This window comes from Trichechus manatus, unplaced genomic scaffold (genome assembly GCF_000243295.1).
Source record: "Trichechus manatus latirostris isolate Lorelei unplaced genomic scaffold, TriManLat1.0 scaffold00029, whole genome shotgun sequence".
Classification (NCBI taxonomy): Eukaryota; Metazoa; Chordata; class Mammalia; order Sirenia; family Trichechidae; genus Trichechus; species Trichechus manatus.
The window spans coordinates 18,419,870-18,444,784 of NW_004443965.1; the positions used below are offsets into that span (position 1 = coordinate 18,419,870).

The 24,915-nt window shown below is 40.0% G+C and overlaps 1 protein-coding gene across 1 annotated transcript in view; it reads right to left on the minus strand.

The window, feature by feature from the left end:
- Positions 1 to 15,395: 15,395 nt before the first annotated feature.
- RGS7BP (regulator of G protein signaling 7 binding protein) overlaps positions 15,396 to 24,915 on the minus strand; it is a 140,102-nt gene continuing 130,582 nt past the window's right edge. Inside the window, exon 6 of the mRNA XM_004374549.2 lies at positions 15,396 to 17,281. Coding sequence (XP_004374606.1) covers positions 17,190 to 17,281 — 92 coding nt within the window. The 3' untranslated portion in view covers positions 15,396 to 17,189. The remainder of the gene's footprint in view (positions 17,282 to 24,915) is intronic.

The following is a 24,915-nucleotide window of genomic DNA, read 5'->3' on the forward strand; positions in this document are numbered from 1 at the left end:
AAGACTGACCATTTGCATATCATAATTCAACACTGAAGAAGTATCTGAAATGTGAAACAACTTGTTTTTTCTTTGTGTTGTGTTATAATAGAGGCAAATAGAGAAAGGCCTTTCTCTTCCACTCACAATGTCTTTCAGCTCTTGCACTTTGCTGCTCCTTATCGAAAAGCTACCTCTGAATAGAGTATTAAATCTCCAAGAAAGCTTGAACCAAGCCAAGACTGGATGGGTCCGGAGTGAAAAATGATGCCAATGTGGGTTAAGCTGTTGGTCTGGAATCAACAGAAGAGTCCAAAGATTATGTCTTATCTAGGAAACAGCAGAGAAGATTTTTTTTCAAACAAAACACAAAACTAAACTTAAAAAAAATTTTATGAATATTTATTGAGTAGGTATTATGGTCAAGACAGTGTGGTGCACCACTTGGCAGAGATTCAGCAGAACTGTCGGACAACCACCAGGTAACCGATGGCTAAGGTGACTCAGGGAGCTCGTCATCAAGTGTTCCAGTTTGCTAGGGACTGAGGAGGTTCCCTGGGTGGGGTGCTTTCAATGCTAAAACTGGTAAATTTCTGGATGAAGCAGGATTAGTTGGTCACCGTACTCATCAAACAACCTCAAATTCTCTGATCTTACTTACAAATCTCTGCTGGATCGTAATAACCTATGATTTTTTTTTAAACCTATAATAACCTATAAATGTTGGCTTTTTGCTAAGCAAAGGTACACTGGAAAGAGTTCTGGTCTTCAGAAAACTGATTCCGCTGTTTTACTAGCTGGATTATCTTGGATTAATCATAATTAATTTCTGAACTTTATTACATAAAATAAAAATAGCCACCATACAGGTTAGTTGTGAGGATTAAATGAAATAATGTATGTGATGGTGATTTGTATATTTCAAAGTACTAGGCAGATGTGAGATATTATTTATTTGCAGACATGTTCCTATAGCAATAATAGAATAATAGAAAACAACAGTTCTGTTATTTTCCAGTCTCTCAGGATGAAATTTACAACATGTTGTATGATTTAGCAGAGTTAAAAATATTTGAAAAATAGAGTGGAGCATAAAGTATTACTGTACTGCCATCTTTGGGACATATTTTGAACTACACTAGAGGGTAGTATATTGGTTTTCAAAAGCAATGGTGTTTTAAAAGTATCAACAACAATGATTATGGTCACCTGTGTAGAGCCTGGAGTCCTCAGTAAAAAGCTACTAGAGCAATCATAAGGATTTGGGTCAACAATGACCAACACCTGCCACAGAGCCATGAATATGTATGAGGCTGGTCTCCAGCTTGATTAGCTATTAAAGCTAGAAGGGATGGCTTTTTGCCTGCTTGCCCTGAGCTCAAATGAGGGATTTAGTAATAAGGAAAAGAGTAGCAGTTCAGCTCTGGGAGGTGCCCAGGAAGATGGGATATGCAGTCTCTGGCGTAAAGGAAAGACACATCCAGGCTCTGTATGCATGTATAATGTATGTGTCTGTGCATGGAATGAATGAATGATACTTTTGTGTCGGGGGTATATCTTTTTGACCCTGGAGTCTGTCTGGGTAGAGGTGGAAATCAGGAGAATCAGTCTTAGGGATACTCATCCTGGGAATGAGAGTGCTGGTCAGTCCCTCTCTACCTCATACTGCACAATGGGGTGGGGTGATAGCCTTCAGAAGACTGGAATTGGAGGAATGCCCTTTTTAAACACTGCCTGGCTTTCTTAGGCTGCATAAACTGTGCTTCTAAGGAATCTAAACAGTTATTTTACTGAAGAGTTCAAGTAAGAGAACAAAGCAGTACTGTGTTGGGAGTTTGCGTTTTGAGAAGAAGAGGAGGAGAGGTGAGGAGGCAAAAGTTAATAACTTATTTAGCTAACTCAATTATTTGTGCCACTCAGTGGCATTTAGAACTTTAGAGCGTGTGGCTGTCTCATTTCCCAACTCTCAACTTTCCTCCCAATCTGCACACAGTCCTCTTTTTACTGTCTCAGGACACGTGAGCTTGCTCTTGATGATAAAGGTTCTCAGACCCAGTCCCCTCTTCTTATCTTCAAACTCAGCTCACTTAGACTTTAGTTGTAGGTCAGTGGAGTCTTAGTCTGCTCAGGCCTCTGGAGGTTCTGCAGGGGTTTAGGGGATAGTTGTCATCCTGAGAAGACGATTCAATAATAACCCTTCAAGACTCATTTAATTTGGCAGTGTTAAAGCAGTTTTCTCTTAATGCATGTTAAGGCAAACAGCTTGTTACCAAAATTAAATTTATTCCAAAGATTTAGCTACGTGAGTGAATGTGTATTTCTCCTTTTAATGTAACTTTGACTATGCTTCTAGTCTAGAGGCAGTTAATGTCATTCCTGGCCTGGTTTACATTACAGAGAATCCCCGTCCTGCCTGGGGAATGCCTCTGGTTGACAGTCTGCCAGGTTCCTTTGAAATTGCACTGAAAGTAGAGCAAGGACTCCGGATCATCCTGCCAGAATTGTATGTGTGCATGTAAACCTCATTTTGCTCTCAAGAGAATTTAAGACAATACAAAATCCCTTGAGACTCTAAAAAACCCCAAACCTGTTGCCATTGAGTCGATTCTGACTCATAGCGACTCTATAGGACAGAGTAGAACTGCCCCATAAGGTTTCCAAGGAGCAGCTGGTAGATTCGAATTTCCGACCTTTTGGTTGGCAGCTAAGCTCTCAGCAGTCACTAAATGGGCTCCACTCTAAACTGCAGTAGAGGGGTTAGCAACCTTTTAGGTATTATTGCATTAAGTTGTTGAGCTGTAGCCTGAGGTGGCAGGTCCAGAGTATAGTGGCTTCTGAAAGTCTTCTTCAGATATCTTCTTTCTCACACTGACTACAATGGCCAAAAAGAATGACAATTAAGAAGACTGACAATATTAATTATTGACAAAGCTATGGCGCAATGGGGATGCTCATATATTATTGTGGGGAGTATAAAATAGTACAACCACTGTGGAAAACTATTTGGCAGTTTTCAATAAAATTAAACATACATCGAGTCTATGACCCAGTAATTTTACTTCTAGGTATATAGTCAAGACAAATGAGAGTGTATATCCACAAGAACACTGAAATGTGAATATTTACGGCAATCTTTTTCATAACAGCAAAATATTGGAACAACTCAAATATCTATCAACTGGACAAAAGATAAATTGTGGTATATTAATATAATGGGATTCTACTCAACAGTAACAAAAGAACTGCTGATGCACAAAACAACCTGGATGAAACTTAAAAGTATTATGCTAAGCAAACAAAGTCAGCCACAAACGAGTTCCTACTGTATGAGTCCATTTACATAAAGTTCAAGAACAGGTAAAACTAATCAATGGAACAGGAAGCAGAATATTGGCTGCCTTTCAAGGGGGAGAATATTGACTGTAAAGGGGTATGAGAAGAACATTCTAAGGTGATGAAAATGTTTTATATCTTGATTTGGGTGGTGATCACGTATTGGTGTATATGAATGTGCAAAGTTATCAAGCAGTACACATAAGATTTGTACGTTCTTCATGAAAATTATAATTCAATTAAAAAAAACCCATTACCATCTAGTGGATTCCGACTCATAGTGACCCTATAGGACAGAGTAGAACTGCCCCCACAGGGTTTCCACGGCTGTAAGTCTTTACGGAAGCAGACTGACTCATCTTTCTCTTGTGGATAGCTTCAAACTGCTGACCTTTTGGTTAGCTGCTGAGTGCTTAATCACTAAGATACTGTTAAAAAAATTTTTTTTCCTCTCCTTTACGCATTCCACCAATTAGAATTTCATTTGGGTTTATTAGATCTTCTTTTTTATTATCATCATGGTGAGGTAGTTATAGGGTTAGGTCAACCTAGAGTGAAGTATCTTGGTTTTAGGAAGTGGGAAGGAGGTGAAAAATTTCCAAAGGCAACAGCCTCCAATTTGTAACTTAGGACTACTCAAGTGGTGGCAGCCGCTTCAAATGTCACGAAAGAACATCTCCACCTACTCCTTGCCTGTATCTAGATGAATGTGGCTGTAGAAAAAACATAGCTGTGCTAATTTAGTCTTATTTTTACATTTATCTCTACAAATCTCAAGTGAGCCTTCTATAAAGTCTTGCAATCTTATTACATTTCTTAAGTAAATTTGCTTTCTTACTTCCAAAAATTGTTTCATACCCTAGCCCTCTCTGTCTTCAAATCTCTAACACCCTTTCAGTTCAGACCTTGTCTCTTATTTCGCTGAGAAAATAGAAGCAATCAGAGGAGAACTGGCTCATCTTCCCACCACAAAGTCCATCAAACTACACACCCAACCTGCTTTTGCTCCTGTTTCAGCGCGGTGATTGATGGTTATCAATGTTTTTAGAATTAAAAAAGTACTGATGCTGAAATCCAACTCCCAGAGATTCCTAATTAATCTGGTGTATAACATCATTTTTTGTTCTTTTTGTTGTTTTAATTCTCAAGGGATTCCAGATAGAGCTGGAATTTAGAATTACCACTCCACACTCCTATCTAAGGGCAACTCCTTCACTTGTAGAGTGGATCCTATTCCCTCTCACCTTCTCAAAACTTTGTTCCTTCAATTATCTCCCTCTCTACTAGATGATAAGTTTTTCTCTTTCATGGATAACTCCCAGCAGCATACAAGCATGCTCTAATATCTTCTACCTTAATAAAAACCCTTCTTTGGTCCTGTTTCCTCCTCCAGTTGCCTCTTTTACAGCAAAACTGCTTCAGATAGTATCTATAACAGCTGTCTCTATTCCATCACCTCCAATTTTCTCATTAATCTACTTTTGTCTCTGTCACCCAACTGAAATGTTCTTGTAAAATAGTCAGTGTCCTACATGTTGGCAAATTTAATGATTTAATTTTCAGCTTTGCCTTATTCCACTTTTCAGCAGCACTTAGCACAATTTATTATTCTTGAACATTTCCTCACTTGACTAGGACACTGCAATTATCTTCCTTTTTCTCACTGGTGCTTCTCAGTTTTTTTTTTTTTTGCTGGCTCTTTTTCCTTTCCCCAAGCTTTAAATCCTAGCTGATCCTCATGACTTAGTCCTTGTCCCTAATTTTCTCCGGCCACACTGTCTCCCAGGGTAGTTTCATCAAGTCCCATATGTGAGTCCTGAGCTCTCATCTCCTACAATTTCTTCCTCAAAATATCAATTTGGGTATCAAATAGGCATACAAATTTTTCTTTCTCCACAACCACCCTAGCTTGCAAAAGCCAGTCTTCCATGTCTAGTAAATGAAATGGCGTCTCTATTTACCTAGTTACTGAGATAAAAAATTTTAAGCATCATAATCTATTCTTTCCCACTCCATACCCAATCCACAAGCAAATTTCAATTACTTCCTGAGTATTACCACTTCTCCCCGCCCCTCAATGTCACCATTGTCTCTTACCTTAGAAGAACAAACAAATCAGTCTCAGAAGAAATAAGACTGGAAGGCTCCTTAGAAGGGAGGATGGTGATACTTCATCTTACTTTCTTTGGACTTGTCATCAGGAAAGACCGATTACTAGCAAAGGACATCATGTTTGGTCAACAAAAATGAGGGAAACTCTCAATAAGATGAATTGACACAATAGCCACAACAGTGGGCTTGAGATCATGAAGATGGTGCCGGACTGGGCAACCTTGTGTTCAGTTATACATAAGGTCACCACAAATCAGAGCTGAGTAGACTGCAGCTAACAACAAACAACACGCTTGTCTCTGTTTCCACTCTTGCTCCTTTACTCTCACACAACAGCCAATGATTTTTTTTTTTTTAATGTAAATCAGATCATGTTAATCCCAAATTCAAAATCTCCTGTACCCAGTAATGGCTTCCTGTATACTTGGAGTGATATCCAACCTCCATAACATGATTTACAGAGTCCCTGATTTCTTGTCTTTCCTACCAGTCTTCTTATTTTCTCTGCTCTAGCCTTATGGATTTATTTCTATCCCACAAAAGGCCAAGCTTGTTTCTGCCTCAGAGTATTTATTCCTGCTCTTCCCTCTGCCTGGAAAGTTCTTTCTAAAGATCTTTGTATATTTAGCTTTTTCACATCATCCTGGATCTGCCTCAATATCAACTCCTCAAAGAAACCTTCCCTAGTCACCTTCTGAGGGCAGAGGGAAGAGAATTTATTTGTATTGTTCGCTGCTGTATTTCCTAAGACTGAAACAAGGCCTGACACAAAGGAGGTTGTCAGTGAATATTTGTTGAATGAATGAATGAATATTTTGTGCTGCCTTTAACATAGAGACCCTCACTGTGTCTGTATCAGCTATAGAATATAGAAGAATCCAACTGGAAGCAAAGTGATTGTATCCCTGTAGGAAATGGATGAATGATTTGAAGAGTTTAATAAAGGGACTTTGAAATATAGACAGGGTGTAGAGAAACCACAAGAGAGAGTGAGGCATTCCAGGACTAGTAACAGTGGGATGCTGTTACCATCACTACAGAGCAGAACCCAGAGAGACAGCTTCATGGAGAGGGCTGCTGTCAGCAGCGAGACATTTAGCCAAGGTCTGTGTTAATGCTCGCCAGAAAACATAAATTGTGAAAGAGGCACTAAGCAAACAAGTGCACAGAATATCTCAGTCAGTTGATATCCAGCCTGTCTTTGACCACCCCAGTGCTTGGGCTCAAGAATGGACTATCATGGCAGCAGAGATGAAGACTGTGAATGGGCCCAACAACTGTTTCACCAAGGCTCATTTATTTACAGCCACCCTGTCAGCGACAGAGACTGACACTGAGTCCCTAACAGAGTACCAACCCTTGAGAAGAACAACCAGCCACTTGGTAGCAAGTTGATTAATTCTACCTGCCTGGGATTAACCTGTTTTCTGGATACAGGTTTGCCTTTGCCTCTGCAGGCTCAGTCAGCAGCATTATCCAAGGCTCAGAGAGCGTTTAATCTACTGACATAGGATTGTGCATAACATTGCTTCAGACCAAGGACCTCATTTTATTGCACAGGAGGTGCAAGAGTGGACATGTGACCATGGGACTCACTGTTCCTGCCACATACTCCACCACTCAGAAGCTGCCTTCCTGGTAGAGTGGTGCCATAGCCTCTTAAAGGAGAAGACATCTTACAACAATGAGTGTTATCTTTCAGGATGCTCTATATTCCTTAAATTAGTGGCCATTATATGGTTCTGTATCTCCAGTAGATGGAATACATGGGTTCCAAAATTAAGGGATGAAAGTAGGAAGGCCCCAGTGATTCACTTGAGGAATTTGTTCTTCTCATCCTTGCTACTTAAGAGTCTTGGTCCTACAGCACACACTATAGGGGAAGTCAGCACAACTGGACTAAACCAAAGCTAAGAAGTTTCCTGAATACAGTCAAACACTTGCAGGGACAGAGTAGCAGGGGCAGGGGTCTGGGGACCATGCTTTCAGGGGACATCTAGGTCAACTGGCATAACAAAGCTTATTAAGAAAATGTTCTGCATCCTACTTTGGTGAGTGGCGTCTGGGCTCTTAAAAGCTAGCAAGCAGCTATCTAAAATGCATTAATTGGTCCCAACCACTGCAGTAAAGGAGACTGAAGAACACCGAAGTCACAAGGAAAGTATTAGCCCAAGAAACAGAAAGGGCCACATAAACCAGAGACTTCATCAGCCTGAGACCAGAAGAAGAGATGGTGCCCGGCCACCACCAATGACCACCCTGACAGGGAGCACAACAGAGTCCCTGATGGAGCAGGAGAAAAGTGGAGTGCAGAACTCAAATTCTAGTAAAAAGACCAGACCTCATAGTTTGACTGAGACTGGAAGGACCCTGGAAGACATGGGCCCCGGACTCTCTGTTAGCTCAAAACTAAAACCATTCCCGCGGCCAACTCTTCCAAGATTAGACTGGACTATGAGACATAAAATGATACTTGTGAAGAGTGTACTTCTTACCTCAAGTAGATACATGAGACTAAACGGGCAGCTTCTGTCCAGAGGTGAGATGAGAAGGCAGAGAGGGTTAGGAGCTGATTGAATGACATGAGAAATCGGGAGGAAAGGAGGAGTGTGCTGTCACAGTATAGGGAGAGCAGTTAGGGTCACATAACAATATGTATCAATTTTTGTATGAGAGACTAACTTGAAATGTAAACTTTCACTTAAACGACAACAATAAACAAAAAAAGAATCTTGGTCCTAGAGGAGGGAAAATAAAGAGTCCCACTAAACTTATAGCTATAGCCAGTCACTTTCTGTTCTTCATGCCAGTAAAGAAACCAGTTGCCATCGAGTTGATTCTGACTTACGGTGACCTTGTGTGTTGCAGAGGAGAGCTCTACTCCATAGGGTTTTCATGGCTGTAAACTTTTGGAAGCAGACCACCAGGACTTTCTTCTGGGGCACCTCTGGGTGGGTTCAAACCACCAATCTTTCAGTTAGTAGCTGAGCGCCTAACTGCACCACTAGGGCTGCCTCATGCCAATAAGCTGTTAGTCAAATAAAGGAGTTATCATACTAATGGGGGTTGTCATTAGTTGCAATTGAGTTGATTCAGAGTAATGGCAACCCCATAAGTGCAGAGTAGAACTGCTCCATAGGGGTTTCAAGGCTGTGACCTTTTGGAAGCAGATCACCAGGCCTGTCTTCTGAGGCTCTTCTGGATGGGTTCAAATTGACAACCTTTCTGCTAGTAGTTGAGAGCTTAATTGTTTGTGCCACTTGAGGACCACTGACAGGGGTAATTGGCCCTAATCATTATGAAGACAGAGAGCCACTGCAACATAATGAAGGTACAGAGGAATATGTCTGACATTCAGATGGCCCACTGGGCCATCTCTTGGTATGCCCATGCCCAGGTTTAACTGTAGATGGGCAAGTACAACAAACACAGTTTGATAAGTTCATGGTATCCAGGACCTCAGACCTCTAGAGGTGAGAATCTGATTCACCCTACTGGGAAACTCAGAAGTGCCAATCTAGCATGAGAGGAATCTAAATGGGTGGTAGAGAAGGGAGATGATGAGTATCACTGTTTTGTTGGGATCAACTGTTAAGTGGGAGCTGTGGTTTTTTTCACAATCCCTTTTTTTGTATGTGTCCCTAGGAATTGTGACAACAGAATCCAGAGAGGCTGTGCCTGGATGGAGTAAACTTAATATGAGAAGCAAGTGGATAGGGCAGTGCAAAGGGTGGTCTGTAGTAGACATTGTGGTGTCTGCCCAGGTTTGTTTGTTTGTTTGTTTTCCTGGGCTATGACAGCCGTCTCCCAGCTGTTGTGAATGTCGGCTGCTAGTGGCAGCATGTATTCTTTTGCGCTTGGCTCTTTTTCATTCAACATTATGATTGTTTGATTCTCCTGTATGGATATATGTAGCTATAGTGTGGCTTATTCCTTTTTACCACTGTAGAGTATTCAATTATATGACTGTAACAATTTACTTATCTATTCTTCTGTTGGTGTATCTTTGAATTGCTTCCAGTTCGTAGCTATTAAAAATAATGCTGCTATGATTTTTTTTTTTTTAACCTGTCTCTGAATACACACACACATGTATTTTTGTTGGGTTTCTACTTCGGAGTGAAATTATTGGTTCATAGGGTACACATACTCTATATAGTAGACAATGTTAAATAGTTTTTCTAAGTGGTTTGTATTTTGTTAAGAAGTATTTCCCAACTTTATGAGTGTGAAAATATTCTCCTATATTATCTTCTAGAAGCTTTATTTACCTTTTACCTTGAGATCAATAATCAACTTGGAATTGATTTTTGTGTGTAGTATGAGGCAGGGGTCAAGTTTAATTTTTTTCCATGTGGAGATCAACTGATCATTTGATTTAAAAGTTCCATTTATTTAAAAGATTTTCTTTTCCCCATTGTTCTACAATACCACTTTTATCATGTGAAGTTTTGTTTGTTTTCATAAAAGAGCTTTGGTTCTAAGCAAGTAACTGTATAGTTATTTTGTTGAACCTCTTATGATATTGGTATTATCCCTATGTTATTTTGAGAAAACGGAGGTTTAGAGAAGTTAATTATTTAGTGAACGGGTTCTTCTGTACAAAGATTTACCTTATTAATGCCTTAAACAAGATAGAAGTTATTTCATTATTATTATTATTCTTTGCAGTTATAGTATGGAGATTGGTGGTCCAGGTCTGCTAAGGCAGTTCTGTCATTCTCCTCACATAGGATCCATTTCTGAGTCCAAGGTGGTTGCTTCAGCTTCTACCATGATATCTTCATTGCAGCCCAGTGGGAAGAGAAGAGGGCATAGAAGTGCATGCCCCTTATTTTAATTATGTTACCTGGAAATTGCACACTTATATTCAGATCTCATTTGCCCAAAATTCAGTTACGTAGTCACATCCATATCCAAGAAAGGCTGGGAAACGGAGTCTTTACTTTAGGTGGCTTGTGCCTAGCCAAATTTGACGTCTCTGTTACTAAAGAAAAAAGAGAATGTAGATTGGAACTGCTAGCCAGACTCATGTACTTGGCTTGCAGCACATCGGGGATTCAGACAAATGCCTGTGTAACGCCAAGCCCTTGACACAGAGCTCAGCTTCAACGGTTTGCCTCGGAAAAACTTTTGGGGTATATTCCTCTCAGAATTTAATTCCTAGGTTCTCTCCAGATGTGTATACATATTCCCTTATTAGAAAATAAAATTTACTCAATGTATTTCTTTTTTTTGCTGTACTTATCAGGAAACTTGAGCTAGATTTAGAGACTTACTGCTACTGCTCGTGAAAAAGTTTCTAATGCCTGTTTTAATCCTTCCTCCACTGATCCCGTTTAATACTTTCTTTCTCCTTCCTCCTTGCCCGCCTCCCTCCATCTCTCCCTCCCTTCCTTTTTCTCCCGTCCTCTTCACCTCTCTCTGCCTCTCTCGTATCTTCAGAGTTGTAGTGCCCTGAATTTTCCCCTCCATATTGCCCCTGCCCAACTGGTTTCTACATTTTGGAACAAGCCAAGGGGGGTAGGATGAGGCCAGATAATGAGTCACAAAGTCTCTTCTACTTTTTCATTCTTTTTTAAAACTTTTATTATTAGTTTTTATTAACACAAGTAATACATGTTCATTGTAGAAAAATTAGAAAACACAGAAAAGCAAAAGGAAAAAAAAAATCACCCATAATCCCGCTACCCATAGATAACTGCTATTAACATTTTATAGTGTATGTCCTTCTAGCTTTCTTATGCATATATACACACATAGATATATTTATATATAATTTTCTTTTTTTTTTTTACAAATATTGTGTCATAGTATACATACTGTTTTATAACATGTTTTTCATTTAATATATATTGTGAACATTGTTGTTTATTCCCTGAAAAATTATGCAGATTCTACATGCTCATTGTGGAAAAATTAGAAATTACAGATATGCAAAATGAAGAATAATTGCTCCAAATCTCACCTCCTAGAGAAAAATTCTGTTAACATTTTGGCAAGTATCTTGTCAGACTCTTTAATGCACACATGTATACATATATTTTAAAATGGGATAATACTATAGATAGTCCTCTAATTTTTTTTATTCATTTAACAGTAGAGCTTGTACATTTCAGTAAATATACATATGGGTGACTATTCTTAATTTGTGCACAGTATTCCATTGTTGAAAGGATGTATCATATTTAACCAATCCTGTAATGGTGGCAGATTACATTTTTTCCCACTTTTCCAAATAATGCTGATATAAACATCCTTTCTTGCATATACTTCTTGAATAAATGAATAAATGCATCTTAGTTCACTTTTTTCTGGGCTTCTTTTTTTTTTTTAAGGAGAATTTTCCTAAAGTTGAATTACTGAGTGTTATAGATTAAACTGTGTCCCCCAAAAAATATGTGTTGTAGTCCCAACCTCTATGCCTGTAGTTATAATCCCATTTTGGGAATGGGTTGCCTTTGCTAAGTTAATGAGAGAGGATTAGTGCAGGGTGTATCTTGAGTTAATCTCTTTTGAGATTGAAAGAGATTAAATGTAAGCTGGCAAATTGAGATGGGGGAGTGGGGATGCCAAGCCACATGAAGATTGCCCAGGAGCAGAAGCTCAGAAGGGACAAGGACCTTTCTCCAGAGCAGACAGAGAAAGAAATCCTTTCCTGAGGGCTGGCAGCCTGAATTTGGACTTCTAGCCTCCTAAACTGTGAGAAAATAAATTTCTGTTTGTTAAAGCCACTCACTTGTGGTATTTCTGTTATAGCAGCACTAGATAACTAAGATACTATGCATGCATGTTGTTAAGGCTTTTGAAAAATTTATTGCCAAAATATTTTCCAGAAAGGTCATATCAATTTACACTCTCACTGACTCTATAAGAGAATGTTCATTTTCATACTCCCTTTCCATCCCTGGGGATTTTAATTCTTTATACTCTGCCTCTTTGATATGTAAAAAAGAGTATATCATATTAATTTGCATTTTGATTACTAGTATATTCAAAGGAGTCCTGGTGGCATAGTGGTTAAAGCACTTGGATGCTAACCAAAAGGTTGGTGGTTTGAACCGACTAGCTGCTTCGAGGGAGAAAGATGTGGCAGTCTGCATCTGTAAAGATTTAATGGAAATCTTGGAAAGTCGATGGGGCAGTTCTACTCTGTCCTATAGGGTCACTATGAGTTGGAATCGACTCAAAGGCAGTGGGTTTGATTTGGTAGTGTATTCAAATAGTTTTCATACTTTTTATTAGTGCATTATTTTATGGTACATTGCCAGTTTGTATCCTGGGCTCAATTTTCTACTGGAAAGCTTAATTCTTTTTGAGTCATGTCATTTATTCATGCATTCATTATTCACTCATTCAGTAAATATGTTTTCAGCATTTGCTTTGTATCACTGTGTTAGGTGTTGGAAATACAATGGTAAGCAAAATAGACATGGTTGCTGCCTTCTTGAACTTCCACTTTAGTGGGAAAAAACAATTAAAAAAGAAACAATGAAAAAAGTACAACAAGGAGAGGATAGAATGAAATGGGAACATTTAACGAGGGAGGTGGGTATAGGTCATGGAAACTTCCCAAAGGTAGTGGTGCTTAAGTTCTTAATACATATTAAATGTCTATACTCTTTGTGCATATATTGCAAATATTCTTTTCTCTTAATTTGGTTTGTTGTTTTTTACTGTATAGGAATTTTGCATTTTAAATTGGTCAGATCTATGCATCTTTTCTTTTGTGGTTTCTCTCTTTGGTGTCATGCTTATAAAGGCTTTTTCCGCACTAAAATTACATAAATATTTATCCATATTGCCTGGAGGTTATTTTGCATGTTCATTTATGTGCTTTAGCATTTAAATCTTTATTTTGAATTTATTGTGATAAAAGTTATGAGGTATAGATCTAATATTTCCCCCCTCAAGTGGCTAACCAGTTATCCCAATAAAATTTACTTAATAATCGAATCTTTTCTCACAGATTTGAAATGTCATCTTTATAACGTACTTAATTCTTTTATATTATTTCTTGAGTCTATTTCTGGACTTTATTTTTAATTCTAAATATGTGTTGTGAGGTCAGTAGTATATCACTGTCTCTTCTCATCCTAGGTATAGTTGCCTGAAAGTTGATCATTTGGCATTTGGTGACGTTCTAAAACGCAAAGAAACGACGGACGTTGCTTAGGTGTGAGCGTATGGGTGGAAGTTACATTGGCTAATATCCTTAATCCTTTCAACTGTGGGACTTTCAAAGTCTGAAATTCCAGGCGGGATCATTGTTAATCTGGCCTGTTCATTTGTTGTTAAAAATAAGTCAGATGCTTTTATGCCCTCTGATGTGTTTAGTGGAGCCCTGGTGGTGCAGTGGTTAAGAGCATGGCTGCTAACCAAAAGATCAGCAGTTTGAATCCACCAGCTGCTCTTTGGAAACCCTATGGGCAGTTCTATTCTGTCCTATATAGGATCACTGTGAGTCAGAATCGAATCGATGGCAATGGGTTTGTTTTGGTTTTGGGTGTGTTTAGTATTTCCTCTCTCACTCTATAGTCCATCGTTCAGTAGGTGGCAGTATTGCCATACAGTGAGTATCCCAACTGTTTTTCCAGGAGCACCAAGGACAAAATGGACTGCAGAATTTTAGAATTTCCCCGAGAGCTTTAACTCATTAGATGAGGCATCAGCGCGGTGCTATTCTAGAGCTGTCTTTGTACCCTTGCACAATGACACTGCCAAAAGCTCGCCATGTGTCTGTTCCTATATGCGTGCAGTGGATAGATACTTTTAAAGTGGCATCTTGGCCTTGTGGGCATTTCTTCACGTACTTTATCCAAAAGTGCTTTAGGGCCCAGTCACTGACTGATTTAAAAGCCTGAAAATATTATTTTAAACAATGTTGTTATGGTGGGATTCAGGTGATCTGTTTTCTTGTTGTTGGTGGTACATTTCAGATTTCCCACAAAGAATATGTACTACCTTTTTAATCTGGAAAGAAAAAAATCAATGAGAGGTGGTAAGATATGGTAGTAAAATGAGTGGATATGCGCCACAAAATGTTTACATCTGTTTCTGTTTCAAGCAGGTAGGCTCATGCAACGAAATAGCAATGGTCCTGCAGTCTTAGGGCTCAGTGTTCTCTCCTCACCCCTAGAGACCCCTCAGAGTTCTTGCTCATGTGAAAGCGAATTACCAGCAGGAAGTAAAGACAGTGGGACTCTATCTCGTGGAATCGCATCTGGGAAAATCCTTCGGTAGATGAGAAGAGAGTGCGGTCAGTGCCTAAAGAGATACATTGCCCTGTCTAAAGGGAGATGGTGAATTGCCTATTCCAACAGTGAGCCAGCGTAGGTTATCAGAACTTTGAGTATTAAATTTAATGTTAGGACTACAATTGAAAGAAGATCTATAAATGTCGGAGTGTGTCCACAGGAACTACAAAAACTGATCAAGCCTGGGAAACAGGCACTATGAATAAAAGATAGGTGGCTGAATTTATTTACCTCAAATATGGAAAGCTGACTAGGTAATCAGACAAATTCCCGTCTCCATGAATAGCTGCCAACAGCCTTCCCAGACGTGGCGGTGAGATCTGAATTTATTAACAGTCTTCAGTTGTACAAAGGGCAATTGCATGGAGGGTAAGTGCTACTTTTATATAGAGACTAAGGCAAGAGTGAGCACAAATTAATGAAGCAGAAGTGATTTAGGTGAGGCATTTAGAAGAACATGCTAAACACCAAGGTTGGGTTTATCAGTTAATAATTTTGCATGGATTAGCAGGAGCTAGATTGGAGCTAATGGTTCAATATAGTTAAAGGGTGGGAGAGGGAAGAGATAGGAGCTGAGCGCATGCCCAATTGGGCTACTCTATAATTTGGAAACAGTGGACATTAAGTAAAATAACCTCGGGATGAAAAGAAGAAATGTGCTCATCTATATCAACCGGATTCAGGAAAGGGTATTAAGCTTTAATCAAACTTGATATATGACTTTTCAAGGGTACCTTTTTATGTAAAGTTGAACATACTTATAACCAGGCATTAATGACAGGTTCACTGGAACAGAACTCTGGGTTCTAAAAATAAGGCCAACAACCAGCTGGTATGATCTAAATAGAGATGTGCATAGCTTTTGAGATCTTTTCCAACTCTTTAATTCTTTCCCTTTCAATCAAAACAGCTAGAAGGCAATTCCAAAGGTAGTTTCCACAATATCAGATATTAGGTCAAACCATATGAAATTGCCATTTTTGTAGGTCAAAAACAGTCAAATATTAGCAATTTTATATGATTCAACCTAATACAATAATTATTCCAGTAGTTCATCTCTTCTTCTCTTCATCTTCACTAAAGCTAAAAGCATTAAAATATTTAGGTTTTAGGTCAAAATATTGGTAGGTATATAAATGCTCTGTGCACGTAAGAATTGAGAAAGTACAGGGTTGGGATTTAAGCTGCATCTTGGATAAACTACTTGTAAGCATCTAGCTCATCCTTTTATTATACTACACATTCATGCCTCCTGTCTGACTTTAAGATTTTCCAGACCATGGGAAACAAGAAAAGAAGTACAAAGACCTGATCTCTCAACCCATGGGAAATTCTGTCTGGGAAATGGGCCAAAGAAAGAAAAGGGGAAAATACCACAAAATTTGTACCATGTTACTAGTGGAGGAAGATCGCAGAAAAACAAAGTGTGTGGCTCTTCCTTGTTTCTAAAATACAGTATTGCTTAATGTGTCCTGCTTTCAAGATTCTAAGCATAGGACAAGACACCAAGTACACATTAGAAAAGTCATATCTGCATAGTCATCTAAAATTAGACAAGCTTAGCGTAACTAAAAAAAAAAAAAATTATTAACAATGTAAAATGTTAAATATTTTTATGATCTGAGCTAATTCCAGCATGCCCTATAAGATTTAACACTATGCTGATGTGCAGACACCATGCTTCAGATTTCAGTTAGAACAAAATGTGATAATATTCAATTTTACATTTGAGGGTAATTGTATATGTTACTACACCATTTCCTAACTGGATTACTTCATTCTCCAAGAAGCTGAAAAAGACACCATTGGATCAAAAGGAAATTAGTTGCCATATGCATTGTATGAAGGTATTAGGATTATTATGTATTTACAAAATTTAACTATTTTAATATATGGTTTTGTTGCATTATAAATTAAGATATATTTCTGTTGAAGCTCTTAGATTTAGACATAATGGAAGACTAAACGTGAATGAGTGCAGAGAAAAGCAGTAGGTGAGGTGGTATACATTTTGTTATAATATTGTTTCTAATGATATTGATAGGTTAGAATTTTGAGCACGGTTTTCCAATTTTCAATAGATTCCTATGTTTAAAGACTTCTTTCATATACGATAAATTGTTAACATGAGGTTAGCAAGAGCTGTAGATATACTAATATATATGAAATACTTTCTCTCTGTATAATACATTTAAAAAACCTTTAAATAATTTAAAAATCATAATTCTTGCGTCTGTTATGGTATGGTTTAGAGCAGACAAGCACACTGTCAGCTTTAAAAATCCTTTTAAAAACAGCCTGCTTTTTGAATCTGTTCTTTTTTTTCTTGACTGCAGCTGCTTTCAAATGTAAAATCATTGAAAAGGGCAGGGGGAGGCAGATAAAAGTAACAGGGAAGCATAGAAAACATAGTCAAAAACCAGTAACTATGTGGTTCAGCTGTCTGGAGGTCCTCAGGTTCTGCGATTTTTCTGGTCTTCCCAATGCTGGGTTTCCAGGAGGAACCGCTTAGCTTGAGACGAGACAGCACAGCCCAAAGAACCTTCTCTTCCGTCTTCTAACCAGAGGGTAGGGAGTTAGATTCAGAAGGCTGCTGTCATCTGTGATGGGACAGAATGTACATATGAGTGAGGTATACACAAAACAACTTGCTTTTTATGAAGCGGCTCTAAAAACCCACCATTCTTTGAATTAAGGTTTCTCAACCTCGAAACTGCTTACATTTTTTACTGGATAATTCTTTGTTGTTGGGGGCTGTCCTGAGCACTGTAGAATTTTTAGCAGTATCCCTGGCCTCTAGATGCCAGTAGCACTCTCCACTAGTTGTGACAACCAAAAAAAATGTTTCCAGACATGGGCAAATGTCTGGGGATACGATTAAGTGGAAAAAAAAAAAAAAATCTATGAAAAATATTTAGCTTGGGTGGGTAGCTTGATGCCTAGAAGAGAGGAAGCACTCCGTCAATGTAACTATTAACTATTTTCCTTTATAAAGGACCGATATCTTGGCTTCATTTACCTATTTCATGTTATAGGAAGAAGCTTCAGCTATTTCCTGTTAAGTCTTTCCTGAGCGCTCTCTATAGAATTCTGTACATCAGGGCATTCAGAGAAGACTGTCAACTGTTGAATTAATAAATTTTGGATTGCAAATTTCAGCAAGATGGAAAGTAGAGGAAGAAATAAACCAGTATAACAAATATACCGTATTTTTGCAAATAATGCACCTATGTAAATAACGTGCCCACAAATACAACGTTCATAGCGTGTCCAGGAAAATAATGCACAAGGGGGTTGCACGCTGGGAAAAAAAAGTAAAATGCGTGTGTTATTTGCATAAAAATACAGTAGTCTAATGAGCTGGGTTTCTAAGAAATAATGTAGTCTGACAAAGAGGGTGGGTAGAAATGTCCTGTTGGAGCAGAGCTGGTCAGTGCAAGTTTTGCTGGGCTTAATGTGGGTTCCAAAGACTGGAGAACAATAACAAAGAAATAACTTGGAAACTGCGAATTGGGAGAGAATTAGGACGAGGTCAGACTGAAGCTAAAGACAACAAAATAGCTGGGTTGACATTGGCAATTGTTATGTACCCAAGTTCTGGCCAAGACTGGTTGCACTGCCCTTCCACAGTGAAGCTAAGGGTCTCCTTCCTTTCCTTCATCCTAATGTCGAAGGAGATAGAATATTGGAAAAGGGACTTGGACCGAATCAGGAATTAAATGAGAAGATGGGTACAGCGAAGAATGTTCCCCACCACAATAGCACTTCTTTGTTTGTTGATGATGATTTGCTTTTTTTTTTTTTTTTAATTACTGAGCCTAGAAGTTCAAGAACAAAATGAGTTTTGGATTTCTGGTCATCTTATGTAAACTGTGTCACATGAATGCCTGAACTTTTTCTCCTCTTCCCCAAAGGCTCTAATGTGTCATGCCGTTGGCATTAAGTGCTGTCGAGTTGGTTCCAACTCATAGCAATGCTGTGTACAATGGAATGAAACACTGCCCAGTCCTGTGCCATCCTCATGATTGTTGCTATGTTTGAGCCCATTGTTGTAGCCATTATGTCAATACATCTTGTTGAGGGTCTTCCTCATTTTCTCTGACTCTCTACCAAACATGATGTCCTTCTCCAGGGACTGGTTCCTCCTGATAACATGTACAAAGTACATGAGACAAAGTCTTGTCATCCTTACTTCTAAGGCGCATTCTGGCTGTACTTCTTCCAAGACAGATTTGTTTGTTCTTCTGGCAGTCTGTATTCAACATTCTTCACCAACACCATAATTCAAAGGCATCAGTTCTTCTTTGGTCTCCCTTATTCATTGTCCAGCTTTTGCATGCATACGAGGCAATTGAAAATACCATGGCTTGGGTCAGGTGCACCTTAGTCCTCAGAGTGACATCTTTGCTTTCGAACAATTTAAAGGGTTTTTTGCAGCAGATTTGCCCAATGCAATACGTCATTTTATTTCTTGACTGCTGCTTTCATGGGTGTTGATTGCGGATCCAAGTAAAATGAAATCCTTGACAACTTCAATGTTTTCTCCATTTACCATGATGTTTCTTATTGGCCCACTAGAGTTTTTGTTTTCTTTATGTTGAGGTGCAACCCATACTGAAGGCTATAGTCTTTGGTCTTCATCAGTAAGTACTTCAAGTCCTCTTGGCTTTCACCAAGCAAGGTTGAATCATTGTGGTGCGGTAGATTGCTTTTGTGTGGCCTTTCTTGCCATGGTCTTCTAGCTCTTACCCAAGTGATTGGGCAAGACTATGCAGATAGGGTAATTGTGGCCCACTAAGGAAATTGCCCAGTTTTGCTGGGCTTGAAATGAGCCACCCCAGAGGTGGGAAAGGGAAGATTTCACCACCACCAAGGAAGAACAGCCAGGAGACAGCACGTCCTTTGGACCCGAGATCCCTGTGCTGAGAAGTTCCTGGGACCAGGAGACAGAGAGAAGAGAATTGTAACACTGAAGGCAGTGATAAGCAGCAGCAGACATCTGGCAGCAGGAGACGGCATGGTGGGCTTCCCCACCCATGGAGAGAGAAAGCTGAATGCCTTTGGGCAGAGATCAAGGGCCAGGGAGAAGTGTGTCTTCAAGTATGGCTGGGAAGGGGCTGTCCTGATGGAAGAACTGGATCCTGAGTGTTCCTGTGACTGAATTGTAACTGTTACTTCCCTAATAAACCCCATAATCGTGAGTATTGTCTGTGAGTTCTGTGTGGACATTGCAATGAAATATCGAACCCAGCGGAGAAGTAGAGAGCCTGTGGGAGGGATGGTTGGTTTCAAAATTGGTAAAGATGATGAAGACAGGAGGCATGTGACCTTCACCTCATAGAAATAAGCCTTCCTATGACCTCCACCTCATAGGAATCAGCCTTGGGCTTTTGTTCTTGATTCTCCTTCCCTGCTGTGAAGTTAGAGGAGATCAGATGCATTCCCCACACCGTTTTTACAGTTGGTGTCAGAAGCGGGATTCTTTGCAATGGCTCCAGACTCATGGAAGCACGGAACTTTGTAAGAGAAAGAATGAAGGGGCTTGGGAAATGAAACTGTTGATTCTTAGTTGGTTACTTTGGTGGTTGAGGGGAGAAAAGCTGCACCTGCAATGGCCTAGGGCAAGGGCCAGGCTAGATGAGTAGGATGACTGATAGGGGGTCAGGGTCTACTGGTTCTGCCCAGCCAGAGGCCCAAGGACATATGCATATGAACTGGATGATAATCGAGATGTGGAGAGGATAAAACTGGAATGTTTTAAAAAGGGTTATGTGTTTAATGTATTATGGATATTGAATGTTTCTCCTACCTAGTATTGTAAAACAGACCTAAATGTGTGATAGAAATGAACATTGGATATTATAGATTATAGAGAGCATGCAACTCCCCCTTCAGCCAATACTTGATTGGATATGCTAAAAGGGGGATGAGGATTTGCCTGAGGGAAATACAGGCTATTGATTTGAATGCAGTAGCCCTGTGTATAGAGTGGGGGCTTAGGTAAAAAACCTGAGTCCCACCCAGATTTGCATTTGAAAAGACATGCAGAACCATTCAGAGCTGCTGAGAGAACAGGAGATTTGCATTTGAAGGAAGTACCTGCAGAAAAAAAAAGTGACTATTTTGCTTTTTGAACTTCGAGCAAGTGGTTTGCTGTTGGATGCATTGAGGCAGGAAAAGTCAGTTCCCATCAGAAGGAACCCTCTTTCAGGACCGTAAGTTAAAGGGAGCCAGTGAGTAGACAGCTTGATCTGCTTGCTTGTGGTGACCACCTGGGACCACTCATGAGTGGAAGTGGGAGAAGTGCAGCAGTGAAGAGATGGGCTGAGTTTGGACATGTTCCATTGGCACATGCTCATCTAGCCCATGGGACTAGGGATGACAGAGTGAGAAGAAGGACTGGCTGGTCAGAGTAAAAAGAGTTGGGTAGACACCTGTGTTTACGGGTAGAACCCATTCACCTAGCCCAAGGGGGCTAGGGTTGACAGTCTGAAGGGGCTATCTGAAGTGCCGGGGTGTACATGCGAACTCTCGAGCCTAAGGCTGCTACCCATTGTGACCTAGCTTAGATGGCTAGGAATGAGCTGACCAGAACCCAGCTGAATGAAGAGAAAGATGTCTGACACCATGAGCTGGTGTAGATTGCTACAGTTTGATGGCTTGTTCTGGACTGAACTTTGCTTGTGAATGCAGATGTTTAAAGGTCTGAACAGAAGATTCTTCAAGACCAAGGAACATGCTTGTCTCCTCAGAGTACTGGTTTGATAGGGATGGGCAATTTAAACATTGGCTATCTAAAATGAGGGGAGATATAGGCATGATGTAGCTGGCTTATGCTCTTTCATGAGTGTGCTTACACTCAAAATGAAGGGGACAAGGGAGGATTCCTACTGAAATAGATTCTTCTTTTCCTGATGAGTCTGGGGAAGAGAGGGTGGAAGGAGAGGTTGATAGGATTATATGATTCAGTTGTGAATGTTGACTGTTAACAGAGTTAATTGTGATTGTAAAAACTAATTGTAGAAGCTGTAACAGTGAAAGTGTGGACTAAGGGGGAGGCACTGCTGTACTCCAGTACAGGGGTCGAACATAAAGTCCCTTAAAGGTTTTGCTATGCTAATACCTTGAGTGAGGCTCAGAGCAAGGGAATAATCCTCTCTCAGTTAAATTTTATCAGACACTAGGAAGGTGAAGCCGAGATGACTTTTGGAGAACCTGACCAGATCAGATGTACACCTGCAGCAGACCTGAATGGCTGGTACCTGAGTAATCTCACCCTGAAGACTCTTTGCCCTACTGCAGGACTAACAGTTAATTACTGTTTTGGACTGGTAAAATGATTGGGACAGGGAAGTTATCCTCCAAGTATGAAAAAAATCATGACTAGAAAACCCAGTGGAGGGCCTGTGGTGCGATGAATAGCTTTTGTGTGGCCTTTCTCCCCATGGTCTTCTAACTCCCACCCAAGTGATTGGGTGAGACTGTGCAGATAGGGCAGTTGTGGCCCACCAAGGGGATTGGTCAGTTTTGCCATATGCTGTGCTTGAAATGAGCCACCCCAGAGGCGGGAAAGAGACGATCCCACCACCACCAAGGAAGAACAGCCAGGAGTCAGCATGTCCTTTGGACCCGGAATCCCTGTGCTGAGAAGCTCCTGGAACCAGGAGACAGAGAGAGAGAGTCGTAACACTGAAGGCAGCGAGAAGCAGCAGCAGAGACTTGGCAGCAGGAGACAGTGTAGTGGGCTTCCCAGCCCACAGAGAATGCTGAGCGCCTTTGGGCAGAGGCCAAGGGCCAGGGAGAGGCTTGCCTTCGAGCACAGCTGGGAAGAGGCTGTCCTGATGGAAGAACTGTATCATGAGTGTTCCTGAGCCTGAATTTAACTGTTACTTCCCTAATAAACCCCATAATCGTGAGTATTGTCTATGAGTTCTGTGTGGACATTGCAATGAAGTATTGAACCCAGCAGAGAAGTAGAGAGGGCTGTGGGAGGGTCGGTTGGTGTCAGAATTGGTAAAGATTGCAGAGGAGGCATGTCTGACCTCCACCTCATAGGAATCAGCCTTAGGCTGTTGATCGGGATTCTCCTTCCCCATTGTGAAGTTAGAGGAGGCCAGAGGCTGCCCCCAAGCCATTTTCACAGTAATCTGCATATTGCAGGTTGTTAATGAGTCTTCCTTCAATCCTGATGCTGGATTCATCTTCATATAGTCCAGTTTCTTGGATTATTTGCTCAGCATACAGATTGAATTAAGTATGCACACCTTTCCTGATTTAAACCATGCAGTATCCCCTTGTTCTGTTTGAATGACTGCCTCTTGGTCTATGTACAGGTTCCCCATGAGCACAGTTAAGTGTTCTGGAATTACTATTCTTTGCAATGTCATCCATAATTTGTTATGATCCACACAGTCAAATACCTTTGTTAGTATACCCACCAAGGTTGACAGTATTCCTGGAATGTTTTATGTTATACATTTAGACGGAACTAGAGTAGCAAGTTTGAGTCAGGGAAGAAAACAGGCGCCCCAGCTGGGCACATCAAATTAATCAAACAGTCCATTCTCCCAGTCTCCACAGATTAAAATCTTCTCTTAAAACTCATATTTTGTTAGTATGGAGAAAAACAAGACTTGTCTTTTCCATAGTGAAAAATAATTCACTGTAATATGGATGTCAACATTTTGAGAGCTAAAAATAGGACATCTCTCTTTTATAAACGTGTCCCAAATAGTTAATACACTGAAAACAATGTCAGCCTATGTATGAATCTCATTTTTCAGGGGAACCTGTCAGAGATGAGTTATGATATATTTGGAACAGAAAGAAATAACTCACTTTCTCATCATTTTTTAGGACTCTTACCTCTTTAACCATCAAATGATTAATGAACATAACCTAATTGGATATGGTCAAGATATAGCAGACTCTAAAAGGTAAAGACTTTTGCACTTCCTGGAGCTCAAGTTTACCTGAAATTCAATGCTCCCTGGGGGAGCACCGCCAAAAACTGAAGATATTTATAAGGAAGAAAGATCCTAGCATTTCTATTTCTTTGAGACTTGGAAGCTCTGTATCCTAGGTTCCTGTATTTCCCTCCCTTCTGTTATGGATTGAATTGTGTCCCCCCAAAATATGTGCTGGAATACTAACGCCTATACCTGTGGATGTAGTCCTGTTTGGAAATGTGGTTTTCTTTGTTATGTTAACGAGATCATATCAGTATAGGAATTCCTAAACCTAGTCACTTCTGAGTTATAAGGAGCAATAGACAAGAAGCACAAATCGGTGGGGGTAGAGGGAGGGTTGCAGGGGGAAAGAGATAGATGCCACATGAAGATCACCAAGCAGCCGAGGAACCAGCTGAAAGAGATTAGGATTTTCCCCCCAGAGGTGACAGAGAGAGAAAACCTACCTCTAGAGCTGGTGACCTCAATTCAAACTTTTAGCCTCCTGAACTGTGAAAAAATAAATTTCTGTTCTTTAAAGCCACCCACGTGTGATATTTCTGTTACAGCAGCACCAGGAAAACAAGCCACCTTCCCCCAAACACTTAACCAATCTGGGGAATGATTTGGTATTTATATATTATCAAATCCAATTCTAATGTGTATTGTTTCTACCACAATGTTGTATTTACAATGGAAAGATGAATGTGTATGCTATGGTTATATGTGTATTCCCACTCTGTCTTGTTTACGTATTAAAAGCACCCAGGCATTATACAAGGTATTGTAAGTTTTGTATCAAGACTGTCCCTTGTAACTGTGCGTTCATTAAAGGGAATAAAAATAACCTTTCAATAGCACAATTCTCCTTGCTCAGTCATAAACATAGATATCACTCCTAAGTGAATAGGAAGTGTTAGGATTGATGAGAAAATGCTCAGATGTTAAGCAAAGGGCAGGCTGCCTATTACTGCTGATTTGAGGCATCTTTGTTGAGCATTTGTGACATCTTTGCCTAGTCCAGAGCTTGTCTGATCATCACCTAGGGCCAAGGTGACACAAAGGCTCAAAAGCTCTTGGCAGAAATTCAGAGCAGCTTTCTACACCATAGGGAGCTGACACCTGCAGTAAATGCTGAAATTCACTGAGCTATAGGTATGCCTGGACCGTTTGAAGTGAATTCAACTCCAAGGGAAGATGTCTCCACAATGATTTAAATTCAGTTTGAAATGATGGGTTGGGGAAAGAAAGTGATCAAAATGGAATGGAATGCTTCCTCCCCCCCC